Below are 18,323 nucleotides of genomic sequence, written 5' to 3'. Positions count from 1 at the left end.
GTGTGGAAGGGCTCCAGTGCTGTTTTAATTGCCGACCACACAGACCAAGTGGAGAAGGGAATATCGTGGCCCTCTTGTTGAGCTCGTTTGAAGTCTGATCTGACCTTGTGCCAGTCTTAAATCCATGGTTCCATATTCTGGGAACCAAGGAAAATACTTTTCTATGAGATGGAACAAAGATATGAGATTTTGGGTACTCACAATTACCCCTGCATGGCACAATAACTGCCACACCAGGCTTAAGTAATTAGTAAACTTACTTTCAGCCTGACCCATATTTTCCTGAGGTTACCCTGGAATTCTCCAAGCGCCCTACTTACTCGTAGAGCCTGAAGTGAAAATGTACTTGGGCATCCTTCGTCAGTCATCCTCCATTTTCCATGCTCTGGCGTTTCTTCACCGGATTATTTGTAGAGATTACCAGGGAGCCCCCATGTTGGGCGCCAGATGTTGGGGAAACCAGCTCCACACCACCCAGCAGGTACCCCAACTCTGCTGGAGACAAAGGGGTTAGAAAGAGACAGAATAAGTGTTTCAAAGGTGAGTCCAGGGGACCAGAGCATCAGAGGCTTGCTCACGGCCCAGAGCTCTCGGGCTCTGCCTAATTTATTGGTTTACAAGCTCTTTGTTCTTAGGGCTGATGGGAGGGGGAGGAAGGGATAAGGAAAAGGATTAATCAGTGAAGGAGAACTCGTGAGTCATTCAATAAGATGTATAGCAGTGGTGGTTTCTGTGAATTTCCTTGAGCAAAGGCATGTGTCTAAACTACTTAAGGTCTTTAGCTTATTGGGACTGAAATGGGTGGGAGTGGGTTTCAGAAGGAGCCAAGATGTTTGATTATACTCCATTGCTTCAAGAGAGTGTCATCTCCCTGAGCAACCTGTGGAATGCCACTGAACAGTTACGCTCTCGGGGCGTAAAGACATGAAGGCAATAAGGAGACTTTTCTCCTCAGAGGCCGCCCGTGGCTCCCCATGGGTGTCTCACACAGGGGAGACCAACTCAACTGGCACCGCAGAATCTCTCTTTCCCACAGATAAATACAGATTTACATGGTATGTTCTCATGGAAAAAAATTCAAATGACACAGAAGAATGATGTCTCATTGTTTGTAGTGACTGCATTATAGAACATGTTATGTAATCTTATTAGACCTTTATGTATTACAAAATATAGTCATATTGTGGGTCTTCATTACTTTCTTCTTTAATCGTCTGGAAATCACATGATTACTTTTTTTTTTTTTTTTTTTTTTGAGTTGGAGTCTTGTTCTGTCACCCAGGCTGAAGTGCAGTAGTGCGATCTTGGCTCACTGCAGCCTCCGCCTCCTGGGTTCACGCCATTCTCCTGCCTCAGCCTCCTGAGTAGCTGGGACTACAGGTGCCTGCCACCATGCCTGGCTAATTTTTTGTATTTTTAGTGGAGACCAGGTTTCACCCTGTTAGCCAGGATGGTCTTGATCTCCTGACCTCGTGATCCGCCTGCCTTGGCCTCCCAAAGTGCTGGGATTACAGGCGTGAGCCACCGCTCCCGGCCCATGATTACTTTTTTAGGTCTTTATGTTTGTGTTAGCGGATCCTTATATGTAAGGCTGTGCCTTTTTCTAGCTGGCAGCCAATACTCTTAGTTATTTCTTAATGCCTAGTGAGACTCTTCACCTTAATCTCACTTCTTAGTTGCTTTCACATCCTTTTTGCCTACCATTGTATATCTAGCATCTAGCACAATGCCTAGTATTGCACAGGTGTTTGTCTTTAGAATGAGTGAGGGAATGCCATTTTATTTATATCAGTATTATGATAATAATATTGGAATTGGAATTATTTCTTTTCATTCTGTGCCTTTGTATCTTAGTCATCTTTATCACCTCTGTTTAGTAATGTCTTGGCACTCAATAGAGTTTATTGAGTTAAAATTATGCTTGAAATATATTACTTCCAGCCAGGTATGGTGGCTCATGCCTGTAAACACTGTGGGAGACCAAGGCAGAAGGATTGCCTGAGCCCAGGAGTTTGAGACCAGCCCTGGGCAACACAGCAATACCCTGTCTCTATTTTAATAATAAAAATATATATTAAACAAATATAAATTTATTACTTCCAATAATTTTTTTTCCCCAGAGTCTCACTCTGTCACCCAGGCTAGAGTACAGTTGTATAATCATAGCTTACTGCAGCCTTGAACTCCTGGGCTCAAGTGATCCTCCCACCTCAGTTTATTTTGAGAATTTAAAAAATTACGGTGTTTACTTTATGCAGCATTATGCCTCAGCCTCCCAAGTGGGAATGATTTTCTGCTTTTAGAAAATAATACAGAGGCCAGTATCTAATAAATGTTATAGTGACTTCATATAAAACTTACATAGGACTTGTCAAAATGTCCTCAACTTAAAATACTTAAAATACAGTGTGATGCAGTAGTAAAAGTGATGTATCTAGAGGCACAGCTCTGGGGCTCGAGGTAATGCTGCTCTAGGGTGTGAATGTAGTCATATTTCTTACTTTCTCTAAACCTCAGATTTTTCAAATGTAAAAAGGTGATAATATTGTACTAGGTAATTGTAGAACCTAGATGATAATTTATAAATGGCTTTGCAAACTGAAATGTTATTCTCTTGTATTAAATAAAACCTTCGTGTTTCTTACAGAAGAATAAAGGTTGTGGCTTATAGTTAGGTCTTACTAACAAGATGCTGTTAAATATACTTTAAAAAACCACTAATGAAAGCCCTTAAAAATTCATTTGCTTGAGAGGCAGTGTCTGCTCACACTTTGTTTTGTACTCTCTGCTATGAAGTGATCAGTGGCAAGTGTGGAAAGAAAAAAGTGATAACCAGTCAAGCACCCCAGTCTGAAAATCTGAAATTTGAAATGGTTCTAAAATTTGAAACCTTTTCAGTGCTGACATGATACTACAAATGGAAGATTCCATACCTGGCACACTTTGTATCATGCTCAAAACTATTTAAAATATTGTATAAAATTACATTTGGCTATGTGTATAAGGTGTATGTGAAACACAAATGAATTTTGTATTTAGACTTAGGTCCCATCCCTAAGGTATCTCAATATCTATATGCAAATATTCCAAAATCTAGAATCTGAAACGCTTCTCGTCCCAAGTACAGGGATACTCAACCTGGACCCTCTTCTGTTTTCAGGGGGCTGAAAGGAAGCACACCTAGATCATACATTAAATAAACAGGTCTTGGAAGGCAGGACAGAAAAAGAGAGCCAGGGCTTTGGAGCTAGGTAGACCAATTTCATTTCTTGCTTTGCCTCAGTGCGTGGCAGGTCCTCTGAGCCTCAGTTCCATTATCTTGTGAAATTGGAAGAATAGTGCCTACTTTACAAGGTTTTCTAAGAATTAGAAAAAATGTACACTGAATGCTTAGCACGATTTTAACAAGAGTAGATACTCAGTGTATGGTAGAGTGTGACTGTGTGCACTTTAAAAAAGGATTTGGAAGGATACATTCCAAATGTTAATGGAGATTATCTTGAAGAGGGAATGTGTGAGGGATGGAAGGGGAAGAGAAGGTAGAGACTTAATTTTCTGTCATGTATTTCTATTTGAATTTTTTTTGAAAACAAGTGAGAGTACCTGAGAAGTCTGTGTAAGTGGCCAAGAGCACTCAGTTGAAGGAATAGGCGGCTGAAGAGTAACCTGACACAGAGCCAGAGCAGGAGCTGCCAGAGCAAAGCCAGGAGAGGGGGGTTGTGGAGCCAGCAGGAGGAGGAGGAGGGAAGAGTAGTGGAGGTGGACTTGCTGACGATACCTTCAAGGAGTCTGCTGTGAATGGAAAGGAGATAGGGCAGGGTTGGTCCGGGTCTGTCTCTTATGTGTGATGGTAAATGTGAGAATATTTGAAGGCCAATAGGCAGGTGCTAGTATACATGTTAGATTTTAAGGTATTTTAGGAGGGCAGGAGTTGTGAGCAAAGGTAAATGTGGAAGTAGGAGGGAATGGGTAGGATTAGCTTTAGGCAGACTGTGTACTGTAACCAGACAAAAGAGCGGGTATGTATGAAATTGAGTTTGTTGAGTTGGTTTGATTTTGTGAAGTTATCTGCTGAAAATGAGCTGAGTTTAGAGGTTTGGGGAGAATCGGGTTTTGAAATATCTGATAAAGAGAGTGGTAAGAGCTCTGAGTAGGGAAACTGATTTGCCGTGTGTGTGTGTGTGTGTGTGTGTGTGTGTGTGTGTGTGTGTGTTTTGAGTCGGTTTTTCTCTTGTTACCCAGGCTGGAGTGTGTGTGTGTGTGTGTGTGTGTGTGTGTGTGTGTGTGTGTTTTGAGTCGGTTTTTCTCTTGTTACCCAGGCTGGAGTGCGATGGCATAATCTCGGCTTACTACAACCTCCTCCTCCTGGGTTCCAGCGATTCTCCTGCTTCAGCCTCCCGAGTAGCTGGGATTATAGGCATGCACCACCATGCCTGGCTAATTTTGTATTTTTAGTAGCAATGGGGTTTCACCATATTGATCAGGCTGGTCTTGATCTCCTGATCTCAAGTTATTCATCCGCCTCGGCCTCCCAAAGTGCTGGGATTACAGGCGTGAGCCACTGTGCCCAACCCCAGTATCATTAAAGGTTTAGTTTAAGTTGGAGATAGTACATGTACTGAGATTACAATATTTTTTTACATCAGTTCAGAAACACAGGTACAGATATGGAGAAAGTGACAGTTGGATTGATCCGAGGCTGGAGTTTTGCTAGTTGAATGCAGTAGAAAACAATGGATGTGTTTAGAAAACTAGTAAGGGTGTAGTTGAAGGTAGTGTACTCTGGCCTTATTTGCCCATCTTTGAATTGAGATCAATAATAATAGCACTTAGTTCAGAAGGTTGTTGTGAAGGTTGAAATGAGCTCCCACAGTACTTAGTACTCAGAAGAGTGCTTTGCACATGGTATGTGCACAGTAACTTACTGTGCTGGGTGGGGATGAGGGAAAGAATGGAGGAGACTGTTGGGTAAAAAAGGAGGGAGGCTGAGGATTGGAATCCCCATAAGGATGATGAAAAGTTACTTGTGGATTGAATTTCCTAGTTGGATTTGGTTCTCATCGATAGGTAGTGGGTTTAAGGCTGCTGATGTCCAAGTTCCTAGGGATTGGCAGGTAAAATCCCTGGTTTTGAGTGAAGACCATGAGAATAGAGGCCCCGGTGATCAGGGGCCTGGCTACTACTTGTGTGAAAAAACACATTCTGCGTTACAAATTGCTTAAAAGGGAACTTTTCAAACATAATCATAACTTGGTTAACACCAGTAACTTACATATGTGGATGGGGCCCAAATCCAAGCATTATTTAGTTATTTACTGGTTTTGTTACCTGTCTCAGTTTATTTGGGCTGCGTAACAGAATACCATAGACCAGACATCCCTAACCTCTGGGCTGTGGGCGGGTACTGGTCTGTGGCCTGTTAGGAACTAGGTTGCACAGCAGAAGGTGAGGTGCTGGCGAGCTTTACTGCCTGAGCTCCGCCTCCTGTCAAATCAGCAGCAGCATTAGATTCTCTTAGGAGTGTGAACCCTGTTATGAACTGCGCATGTAAAGGATCTAAGGTAGGCGTTCCTTATGAGAATCTAACTAATGCCTGATGATCTGAGGTGGAACAATCTCATCCTGAAACCATCCCCCTCCCTCCTCCAGTCCGTGGAAAAAATTGTCTTGCCTGAAACCAGTCCCAGGCACCAAAAAGGTTGGGGACTACCACAGTAGACAGTGTGGCTTATAAACAACAGAATTTTTTTTTTTTTTTTGAGACAGAATCTCACTCTGTCACCCCAGGCTGGAGTGCAGTGGTGCAATCTCCATTCACTTCTGCCTCCCTTCTCTTGATTCTCTTGCCTCAGCCTCCCAAGTAGCTGGGATTACAGGTACACACCACCACACCTGGCTTATTTTGTATTTTTACTTGAGACAGGCTGAGACCACCAGGCTACTCTCAAACTCCTGACCTCAGGCGATCCGCCCACCTCAGCCTCCCAAAGTGCTGGGATTACAGGCATGAGCCACCGTGCCCAGATAACAAAAGGAATTTGTTTCTTACAGTTCTGGAGTCTGGAAAGTTCAAGAACAAGAAATTGGTAAATGTGGTGTGTGGTGAGGGCCTGCTTCCTGGTTGTCTTCTCATTGCATCCTCACATGGCAGAAGGGCATAGGGACTCTCTGGGGCCTCTTTTATAAGGGCACTAATTCCATTCATGAGGCTTCTGCCCTGATCTAATCACCTTCCAGAGACCCTACTGGGGGGTTAGAATCTTTTTTTTTTTTTGAGATGGTGTTTTGCTCTTGTTGCCCAGCTGGAGTGCAATGGTGCAATGTGATCTTGGTTCACTGCAACGTCTGCCTCTCGGGTTCAAGCAATTCTCCTGCCTTAGCCTCCCAAGTAGCTGGGATTACAGGCACGTGCCACCACGTCCCGCTGATTTTGTATTTTTAGTAGAGACAGGGTTTCTCCATGTTGGTCAGGCTGGTCTCAAACTCCCGACCTCAGGTGATCCGCCTGTCTTGGCCTCCCAAAGTTCTGAGATTACAGGCATGAGCCACTGCGCCTGGCTAGAATCCTTTTTTTTTTTTTTGAGACGGAGTCTCACTCTGTCGCCCAGGCTGGAGTGCAGTGGTGCGATCTTGTCTCACTTCAAGCTCTGCCTCCCGTGTTCATACCATTCTCCTGCCTCAGCCTCCTGAGTAGCTGGGACTACAGGCGCCCGCCACCAGGTCCGGCTAATTTTTTTGTTTGTATTTTTAGTAGAGACAGGGTTTCACCATGTTAGCCAGGATAGTCTTGATCTCTTGACCTCGTGATCCGCCCGCCTCTGCCTCCCAAAGTGCTGGGATTAGAGTCGTGAGCCACCGCACCCGGCCTAGAATCTTAACATAAGAGTTTAGTGGGGGACACAAACATTCAGTCTGTAGCCTTATTCTTTTGCTAATTAAAAAAAATCAGAAAGCTGAGGGCTTTCTTTAGTCATTTGAAATGCTTAAGGGGAGTTGTTGGCTTAGTTTTTTTGGTAACAGCTTTGTTGAGATTTAATTGACAATTCACTTATTTAAGTTGTACGATCCAGGAATACATGCCTGTAAACCTAGCACTTTGGAGGAAACCAAGGCAGGAGAATTGCTTGAGGCCAGGAATTTGAGACTGGCCTGGGCAACATAGTGAGATCCTATCGCTAAAAATAAAAATAAAAAACCAGGTTTTTTATTGCTGATGCTTCCTTGTCCCAGCTACTCAGAAGGCTGAGTTGGGTATATCATTTCAGCCCAGGACTTCAAGGCTGCAGTGAGCTATGATCAAGCCACTGCACTCTAGCCTGGGTGACAGAATGAGACCTTGTGTTTAAAAAAAAAAAAAAAAAAAGGTAACAACGAAGTGACTTCTAGTGTGTTTAGAGTTGTGTATCCATCGCCATAATACATTTTAGAGCTTTTTTTTTTTTTTTTTTTTTGGGAGACAGAGTCTTGCTCTGTTGCCCAGGCTGGATTGCAGTGGCGCAATCTTGGGTCACTGCAACCTCTGCCCACTGCAACCTTCGCCTCCTGGGTTCAAGTGATTCTCCTGTCTCGGCCTCCTGAGTAGCTGGGATTACAGGCGCACGCCACCACGTCTGGCTAATTTTTGTATTTTTAGTAGTGATGGGGTTTCACCCTGTTGGCCAGGCTGGTTTCTAACTCCTGACCTCGTGATCCACCTGCCTTGGCCTCCCAAAGTGCTGGGATTACAGGCATGAGCCACTGCACCCAGCCAAGATGACTTCTTAGATAATCCTATGTGTTTTCGTGCTCAGTTGCATCAGGAGTAATCCAATGTCTGGTTTTAGAATTTGAAGACCAGTGAGTTCGTTTGGTGACAGACCTATCTGCCCGTTGGAAATTTCCCCTACTTTTCATCTAATTTAGGGATTCTTAGCCTGGGGTCACTGGTAGAATTCAGGAAACACTTGAGAGGGGAAAAAATTTATTTTTAGTGACCTATACCTGAAAGTTAACATCTACATCAACTATAAGAAGTATTAACAGTATCTGTGAGTTTGTCACCACTAGAGAGACCAGAGATACTTTCATATTACATTACAGTTATTGCAGATTTCTCAAAATACTGTCTTTGCTCATTACTACATTGGAATTATAATAGTTATTAGATCTGCCACTATAACTTGTTTAATAAAGCACATATATCACAAATTCATTTTTAATATTTTGATGACTGATTTGGTTTCCTTTATAATTGTGTGCATTTTATGCACTTAAAAGACAGGATAAACACTTAATTTTCTTTTAATTACTAAGTTTCGGGTTAGGAGTTTGTGCCTTAGCTACTTCCAGTGGTATCTAGTGAGGTATGGGCTCTTTTCTTTTTTAAAATTATGACTTGCGGTTTTATATATATTCATTGTGTTTCATTCACTTATATTAATTACTCTTCTTGATGTTTAAATTGTCCCACTTTTAGCCTATGGAAGTTCTTTTCTCAGTTGGTTTCAGTGTTCTTTGTGATACAGCTTATTAACCTTTGAAAACTTCTTTGCTTTTTGGCAAGGCCAACACAATGTCCTGGACTCATCTTCTTGTACATTTCCTGTTTCAGACTTAGAATCAGTTATTGCTTCAAGGAATCCTGGTTTCCATCTGGTGGGGAATTGACCCCACACTGGTGTGAGTACACTGGGTGTACTCAGTGTTACTGAGTTGTTACTGCTTCTGGGACTTTTTCGTATACAGAGATACGATGTATTTTCCTCAAGGGACAGAGCTGGCAAACATATTTTAGAGGAAAAAAAAATCTGTTTACATGGTTTTTTGGTTCAAGTTTAACATTACAGATTTTTATTTAAATTATAGGGTTTTATATTTATCTTTTTTCTTACTGAAAATTTTGGTTCCTCAAATACTTGCATTGGCTTACTGCTTGTATAAAAACAGTTTTCAAAATAAAAATGTCAGCATTACTACTAGTTGACTTGAGTTTGACTTAAAATTCCTTTGTAGTAGTTTTATTAAGAATGTGCCGTCAAAATACTGTATTCTAAAGTTAAAATAGCTTTTCTTTGTGGTTCTGTCACTAAGTGGTCTACAGTTTTCATTCTTCAGGAGTTTTTTTTTTTTCTCATTTTAGTGCGTATAATTATATTGCAAGTTGTATTCAGAAGTCTCATTTCCTTCTTTGTTCCTTCTACCTCATTCTTTTCTTCCCCCATTAGTAGTTCTTGAAAAGTTAGTTTGGAGTTTATCTTTCTGGTATTTTCTTAGCAAAACTATACATATATTCATATTCTTGCCCTTCTCCTTCATACACAAGGTAATGATCTTCATACATTGTGTGCACCTTGCTTTTTACATCTTATATTCTAAAGATTGTTCTCTATCAGTCTTACGTAGAAATCTTTTATGGTTCTATAGTATTCCACTATGTGGTAGATATATCTTAGTACATTCATCCAGTCCCTTATTGATGGATTTATGGGTTGTTTCCAAACTTTTGCTTCTACAGATAATATCACAATAACCATATGCATACACTGTTTGATGTGTGTGGGGCTGTTTCTTCAGAGTAGATTCCTTAGAAGTAGAATTGTCATGTTAAAGGGTAAATCTATGTGTGATTTTTCTAGGTCCCCAAATTTCCCTCAGTAAAAGTGGTGTCATTTTGACATTCCCATCATAGTGTATGAGAGTGCCTATTTACCTCATTTTTGCCAACTATGCTGTCAAGCTTTTGGATTTTTTTTTTTTTTTTTTTTTTTGAGATTGAGTCTTACTCTTGCCCAGGCTGGAGTGCAGTGGTGTGATCTCGGTTCACTGCAACCTTGGCGTCCTGGGTTCAGGTGATTCTCCTGCTTCAGCCTCCTTAATAGCTGGGATTACAGGCACGCGCAACCACGCCCAGCTAATTTTTGTATTTTTAGTAGAGACAGGGTTTTACTATGTTGGCCAGGCTGGTCTCGAACTCCTGACTTCAAGTGATCCACCCACCTTACCTCCCAAAGTGCTGGGATTACAGGCGTGAGCCACTGCACCTGGCCAAGCTTTTGGATTTTTGCCAGTCTGATATGTAAGCGTGATAACATGTAGTTTAAAAAAAAAAAAAGGGGTGAGGGGCCAGACGTGGTGGCTCACGCCTGGGAGGCCGAGGCGGGCAGATCACGAGGTCAGGAGGTTGAGACCAGCTTGGCCAACGTAGTAAAACCCCATCTGTACTAAAAATAGAAAAATCAGCCAGGCGTGGTGGCACATGTCCATAGTCCGGGCTACTTGGGAGGCTGAGGCAGGAGAATCACTTGAACCCAGGAGGTTGAGGTTGCAGTGAGCTGAGATAGTGCCACTGCACTCCAGCCTGGTAACAGAGCGAGACTCTGTCTCAATTGAAAAAAAAAAAAGATAAAATATGCATAACATAAAATTGACCACTTAAAACATTTTTAAGTGTACAGTTTAATGGCATTAAGTAGATTCACTCTGTGCTGTCATCACCACTATCCCTCTCCAGAATTTCTGTATCATTTCTTTTTCTTTTTCTTTTTTTTTTTTTGAGATGGAGTCTTGTTCTGTCACCAAGGCTGGAGTGCAGTGGTGCGAACTCAATTCACTGCAAACTCTGCCTCTCAGGTTCATGCCACTCTCCTGTCTCAGCCTCCTGAGTAGCTGGAACTACAGGCACCTGCCACCACACCCGGCTAAATTTTGTACTTTTAGTAGAGACGGGGTTTCACCATGTTAGCCAGGATGGTCTCGATCTCCTGACCTTGTGATCTGCCCGCCTCGGCCTCCCAAAGTGCTAGGATTACAGGCAGAAGCCACTGCGCCCGGCCACTTCTCTGTCATTTCATACCAAAACTCTACCCATTAAACAATAGCTACTATTGCCTTCTATCCACAGCCCCTGGGAACCACTGTCTCTGTGAATTTGACTATTCTAGGTACCTCATGTATGTGGAATCATAGAGTATTTTGTCTTTTTGTGACTGGCTAATTTCAGTTAGCATAATGTCTTCAGAGTTCATCCATGTTTTGTAGCTATGTATCAGAATTTTACATAGATCTGTGTATCAGAATTTAAATTTTTAAGGCTGAATAATGTTTTCTTGTATGCATATACTACTGCATTTTATTTATCCAAATTCATGGTTGATATATACATGTTTTGCCTTTTTTTTTTAATTAGGTGAGATTCTTTTTGCTATTAAGGTCTCATGTATTTTAAATGTGTATTTTTATTGTGAATGATAAAGCATCTTTTGGTATGTTTTAGTAATTTCCATTCTTTTGTGAACTTCATCATCTGTTACCTTTTAAAAAATTGAATATTTCAAAATATATATATTTTTTGAGACAGGATCTTGCTTTGTTACCCAGGTTAGAGTGCATTAGTGCAATTATAGCTCATTGCAGCCTCAATCTCCCAGACTCAAGGCCTCCCGAGTAGCTGTCTACAGGCATGTCTACAGGCATGTGCTATCACACCCAGCTAATTTTAAAACATTTTTTGTAGAGACGGCTCTTTCTATGTTACCAGACTGGTCTGAAACTCCTGGCCCAGGTGATCCTCCTGCCTTAGCCTCCCAAAGTGCTGGGATTACAGGTGTAAGCCATTGTGCCTGGCCTCAAAATATTTTTTTAAAAAAAGCTTTTCTTAATTTTTAGGAACTAATTGTATACTAAAGATTTATTTGTGATATAAGTGACTTTGCCATGATTTTTGCCCTGCAAACTTTACCAAAAAAATGTGTAGTCTCTTTTATTGCTCCTAGATTTTGAGAATAGCTGGGAAGTTTTTTCTTCCACTCCCAGATTATAAAGGTTTTCACTCCTATTTTGTCTTCTAGTACTTAACATTATTTCACTTTACATTTCAGCCTCTGATCCATGTGGAATTTATATTGATGTATAATCAGGAATTTGATCCAATTATGTTTTTCCTAATGGCTATCCGGTTGTCCCAACAAATTTGATTAAAATGTTCATCTTTCCGTGGTACCTTGATTTATGATGACATTTTTGTCATGTACAGATTGAGAATCCTAAATTCGAAAATCTGAAATTGGAAATGCTCTAGTATCTAAAACTTTTTCAGCACCAGCATGACAAAGAAAATCCTCATTGGAAACTTTTGTTTTTCAGATTTTCGGATTTGGGTATAATGCAAATATTCCAAAATGTGAAAAAAAATCTTAACTCCATAACACTTCCAGTCACAAGCATTTTGGATAAGGGATACTCAACCTGTATTTGATTTCAGTATGTTCTTGGGTCTATTTCTGGAATTTATTCTGTTGGTCTGTCTATTCATGTGCCAGTGTGATATCATTTTAATTTTAGAGACTTTTAAATCTGTTTTAGTATCTAGTAAGACAGCTTTCATTTCTGTTCCCTACATATTGATATCTCCCCAAGTTTTCCTGGCTATTCTTTTTTTTTCTTTAGAAACTTTTATTTTTAACTTGTGTAGCTCCAAGGAAAATCTGTTGCTATTTTTATTGGGATATTAAATTTATTAGTTAACTTAGGAAGAACTGGTAATAATGCTGAGACTTTGTATATAAGAATGAAATATCTTTCTATTAATTCAAGTCTGTTTTTAAGTCTTTCAGGAGACTTTTAAACTTTTCTTCATATAGGTTTTTTTTTTTTTTTTTTTTTTTTTTTTTTTTTTTTTTTTGAGACGGAGTCTTGCTCTGTCGCCCAGGCTGGAGTGCAGTGGCGCGGTCTCGGCTCACTGCAAGCTCCGCCTCCCGGGTTCCCGCCATTCTCCTGCCTCAGCCTCCTGAGTAGCTGGGACTACAGGCGCCCGCCACCGCGCCCGGCTAATTTTTTGTATTTTTAGTAGAGACGGGGTTTCACTGTGGTCTCGATCTCCTGACCTTGGGATCCGCCCGCCTCGGCCTCCCAAAGTGCTGGGATTACAGGCTTGAGCCACCGCGCCCGGCCCATATAGGTTTTGCCTTGATGTTTTTTGTTCTTTTTGTTTCTGTTGTAAAGGTCTTTTCAATTATATTTTAACTTTTTAGTATTTCAACTGTGTATTTTGTTTGTATATGACAGCTGATGTTTAATTTTATATAAGCTGACTACTTTACAAAACTCGTATTTATAGTGATTTTTCCATTTACTCTCATGAGTTTTCTAAATGTCCAACAATATCACCAGGAAATGCAGTTTTACTACTACTTTTTTTTTTTTTTTTTCCTTGAGATGGAGTCTCACTTTGTTGCCTAGGCTTAAGGGCAGTGGCTCACTGCAGCCTCTGCCTCCTGGTTTCTAGCAATTCTCCTGCCTCAGCCTCCTGAGTAGCTGCTATTACAGGCATGTGCCACCACACCTGGCTAATTTTTCTAGTTTTAGTAGAGATGGGGTTTTGCTGCCTTGGCCAGGCTGGTCTTGAACTCCAGACCTCAGGTGATCTGCTCACCTCGGCCTCCCAAAGTGCTGAGATTACAGGCGTGAGCCACAGTGCCCAGTCTTACTACTTCTTTAACAGTTCTTATATCTCTAGATGCTTTTTCTTGTCTAGTCTTTTTTTTTTTTTTTTGGAGACGGAGTCTTGCTCTGTTGCCCAGGCTGGAGCGTAGTGGCTGCTCCAGAGTAGCTGGGACTACAGGCGCACGCCACTACACCTGGCTAATTTTTTTGTATTTTTAGTGGAGACAGGGTTTCACCATGTTAGCCAGGATGGTCTTGATCTCCTGACCTCGTGATGTGCCCACCTCGGGTGGCCTCCCAAAGTGCTGGGATTACAGGTGTGAGCCACCGTGCCCAGCCAATTGTCTAGTCTTTTTAATCTGCTTTTACCTGAAGTCACCTTCATTCTCTTGATTAGTTATTTTTGTCAAGAACTTTTTGAGTCTTAATTATTGACACAATCCAAATTTCATGTAAGATTTCAGAAGTGACTTTATAGAATTTTTTTTTGTAACAGCTCTGAGATATAATTCATATGCCATACAATTCAGTCATTTGAAGTGTACAATTCAAGGTTTTTAATGTATTTACAGATTTGTACAACCATCACCATAATCAATTTTAGAATATTTTTATCACTTCCAAAAGAAAGCTCATACCCTTTAGCCATTACCTCCCCCTTTTCCCATTTTGCCAGCCCTGGGCACCCACTATGTTAATTATCTTACTGCGTAACAAAACATAGCTTAAAACAACAAACATGCTGTTCTGTGTGTGCCTGTCTTTCTGCCTCTCTGTATGTCTTGGTTTGCCTCACATTGCATCCTCTCATTTCTACTCTGCATATGTCTTGTTTTCCTTTCTGTTACCTTCATTCTTTGCATTTGTACTCAATGGCCAGTAGCTTCTGAATCCACACAACCAGTACAGCTCCAGTGCATGCCCATGTAACTGATTCAGTATGGCAAGTTCAGATACTCAGGAGGGAGACTTAATTTGTTCATCCTGGTCCAGTTAGATTTGGCAAGTACAATCACCTTTTTTTTTCATGTTTTCATTTTTTTGAGATGCAGTTTCTTGTTGCCCAGGCTGGGGTGCAATGATGCAATCTCAGCTTACTGCAACCTCTGCCCCCTGGGTTCAAGCACTTCTCCTGCCTCAGCCTCCGTTGTAGCTGGGATTACAGGAATGCGCCACCACGCCCGGATAATTTTGTATTTTGTTTTTTTGTTTTTGTTTTTTGAGACGGAGTCTTGCTCTGTCGCCCAGGCTGGAGTGCATTGGCGCCGTCTCAGCTCACTGCAAGCTCTGCCTCCGGCACCAGGATTTTTAAAACTGATTTTCATAGAATTGAAATATTCTGTAGGCTGTTAAAAGTATACTGTAAATTAAAATGCTTGAATGTCAGGAAAGTTTGGGAAACGCTGAGTTTATTCCCCTTTTTTTTTTGCTTTTAGATTGTTTCTGTGTTTTTAGATTTTGTTTTGTTTTTAGATTGTTTTTGTGTTTTGTGATAATGATGTGATCAGTATATTTGTACATATATTTTTGTGCACAGTATTTTCTAACTAAAGACCCATAAGAATTGTGTCAAAGGATATGAACATTTATAAGTTTTTGTAAATACAAACCTATGATATACATATGTATTAGTATTTATATAATTTCAAAATAAGACTACACTTTAGATCAAGCTTGTCGGCCACAGGTGGCCCACGACTTTGAATCTGGTCCAACACAAATTTGTAAACTTTCTTAAAACATGAGTTTTTTTTGTTGTTGTTTTCTTTAGCTCATTAGCTGTCATTAGTGTTAGTATATTTTATGTGTGGGCCAAGATAATAATTCTTCCAATATGGCCTAGGGAAGCCAAAAGAGTGGACATTTCTGCTTTAGATAATATAATTTTTTATCTGTTTCTTATGTAGAATATATATTGTGAGCATTTTCCCATGTTGTAAATGTTTTTAATAACATATAAGGAAGGTCTTATACTTCTGTTTATATCCCTCTTACGATCTTTTTACAAAATATTTTTATTACATTTCATTTTGGGTCGCCAAAATGAGTTCCTTCTTAACAAAAAGCTTCTGGGTAAGTAGGCACTTAAGAGCAGAACAGTATCTTTTAACTCGAATGGTGAGAACTCTTCTCAGTGTTTGCAGATTTAGGGGACTTAATAAACAATACCCTTTTCTACCATTCAAATTGAGCCACTTAAAAGAATAAAGGGAGTCAGGCAGATGGAGATCTGGTAGTATATGGCCCAGCCCTACCTGGGATGTCTCTGCCCTCTCCCAGCCTTATATTTTAGAACATGGGAACTAATTATGACTACAATCCTAAGCTGTTCGATACTGCCAGTTACTAACCTTCCCCACGTATTTTATCCTTTTTTTTTTTTTTTTTTTTTTTTTGAGATAGGGTCTCACTCCTGTCATCCAGACTGGAGTGCAGTGTCATGATCATGGCTTACTGCAGCCTCAACTTCCTGAGCTCAGGTGATTCTCCCACCTCAGCCTTCCAAGTAGCTGGGACCACAGTAGGGTGCCACCATGCCCGACTAATTTTTGTATTTTTTGTAGAGACGAGGTTTCACCATGTTGTCCAGGTTGGTCTGGAACTCCTGGGCTCAAGCAATCCACCTGCCTCTGCCTCCCAAAGTGCTGGGATTACAGGTGTATGTCACTGCCTGGCCACATTCTGGTTAATTTTTGATCCTGCTTTTACAACATGGATTTTAGCGGAGGGTGTCAACATACTGGACTTTTCTGTTGCTTGGTGTGTCTTTGTTGGCTTCATTTATGTTTGGAATATTGCTGACGAGTCCCAGAAGCTGTGGTACAGAACTGTCCATTCCCATTCTTCTACTTTCCCATGTGAATCCAATTCTGTTTAAGCCTGTGTCTTTCAGTGATGATGCCTAAAGCCATTCACTAAATTTAGATCTCTGAAGTCTGTTATTAAAGACCCCGTTTTGCTAATATCTCTGGGTATGCCATTAAAGGAGCATTTGAGATTGAGACATATTTTAGTTCTCTGCTATCAAATGTAAGCTTCCAGGTACTGTTCAGCTGGAGTTTGCAGGCTCTAGGGCTGTTGACGTCCATTATTGCTTTATGAGGTGTTCTTTGTTGTTTACAGTTTGTAGAGGCTCACTTAGGAACTCTGTCTATATGTCCCGGCCAGTCAAAGCCAGATATCTAGGGCTTTAATTTCATGGACACAGAAGCCACACATTTTACCTAACCTCTATAAACTACTGGTATTATTAGCCACTTTGCTAAATCTCTGCTGATCTTCATTTGATCAGACCCCAACACTAATTTTAAAATGATTCCCTAAAATCCAGTCAGTGTCTGCTTCTTCTGCCTCACATTTAAATTGATCTCTTAACACTGATGTTTTTGTTTATCCCCTTGTGCCTCCTTTAATCTAAATTGTTATTTTTCCAAAGGTCACATTCTCAGAAGTGGTGGCTTAGTGAGGCGAATTTAACTCCTTGTATCAAAAATGAAGTTTGATGGACCTCAGTGGTCAGTCATCTTCTGAAATACAAGCTCACTACTCTGGCCTGGCAAACTGCCAGGATTGACCTTGGAAAAGTGCCAGAGGTGAGGGCCAGGCCTTCCTAATCCTGGGCCCTCCATTCTTCAGAGATTCAGTTGGCCTGTTCTACCAAAATTATGTTACCTGTTCTGAGCCTTAATGAGAATTATTTATAGCTTCTGCTGTCTCATGAGAACTGGGATGTTAAATTGATAGCTGGCAACCCTCCTGCCAAGATTTGTGGCTTTATAATTTGAACAACTCCAGTTATTTGCTGTTACAGTGCCCTGACCTCATCTGGTGATGTCTGCTTGACCAGTATCCCATATCTCTAGATGTCTATCAACCTCCTTATGTCTGGCTGTTCTTCCGCCATGGATGCTGCCCTTACATTGTCTCTTGGGGCCGATCTGATTGTTATACTGTTTATTATTCAGAATTTTAGGCATATAGCCATCCGTTTGTTTGTGGGCCCGTATGTGTTTTTCTAATATATTCTTACAAAATTAACAGTGTGTGTATTTAAGACACAATGTCTCACAGTTTCGCCCAGGCTGCAGTGTGTCGGTGTAATCATTGCTCACTGTAGCCTTGAACTCTTGGACACAGTGGTCCTCCTGCCTTAGCCTCCTTAGTAGCTGGGACTACAGGTGTGTACCACCATACCTGGCTAATTGATTTTTTTTTGATAGAAACAGGATCTCACTATGTTGTCCAGGCTGGTCTCAAACTCCTGGGCTCAAGCCATCGTCTTGGCTCCACCTCCCAAAGCACTCGGATTAACCTTGTGGTTTTATCCTAAACAGCAATAAATGGATGGTATTCTAATTCTCAGTGAAGCTAAATTGGCTAGGTTGCCTTTCCCTGAGCTTCTTAACTTGTCCACATATAATAAATCACTATAATCGGAGATTAACTGAGTATTCCTTGGAGTTTGCAGGGTTCTGAAAGAACCTAATAAACACAGCTTAGTGAAATGTGAGTTATATTTCTAAACTTTTGACCTCTAAAGTTATTTGTTGTTTGTATATAAGAATAAGTGGTGGAAAGATAAGCCCCTGAAAATCATCGATTAATAATTTATGTTAATTGTATTTTTTCAGTATGTTATTATAGAAATACAAGAAAGGTAAAAGGCATCAAATAGGACTTTGGCTGAGAATATTTGTTTTTGACTGTGAATTCAAGGTAAATTAGCTATTTTGTTTTATTTCTTCTTTTTTTAACAGGGTTACACATCATTTTGGAATGACTGTATATCATCTGGATTACGTGGCTGTATGTTAATTGAATTAGCATTGAGAGGAAGGTTACAACTAGAGGCTTGTGGAATGAGACGTAAAAGTCTATTAACAAGAAAGGTAAGAGGAGTGCTG

General features: G+C 40.7%; 1 protein-coding gene across 1 annotated transcript in view; it reads left to right on the top strand.

Moving 5' to 3' along the window:
• Nucleotides 1-18,323, top strand: part of GOLPH3 (golgi phosphoprotein 3) — a 57,668-nt gene that overhangs the window by 21,634 nt on the left and 17,711 nt on the right. The window contains exon 2 of the mRNA XM_015139792.3: nt 18,177-18,308. Within this exon, the coding sequence (XP_014995278.1) occupies nt 18,177-18,308 (132 nt within the window). The remainder of the gene's footprint in view (nt 1-18,176; nt 18,309-18,323) is intronic.

Source organism: Macaca mulatta, chromosome 6 (assembly GCF_049350105.2).
Source record: "Macaca mulatta isolate MMU2019108-1 chromosome 6, T2T-MMU8v2.0, whole genome shotgun sequence".
In the NCBI taxonomy this organism is placed as follows: Eukaryota; Metazoa; Chordata; class Mammalia; order Primates; family Cercopithecidae; genus Macaca; species Macaca mulatta.
Note: the sequence above shows the minus strand (reverse complement) of the source record. Positions and strands in the feature narration are given on the sequence as shown.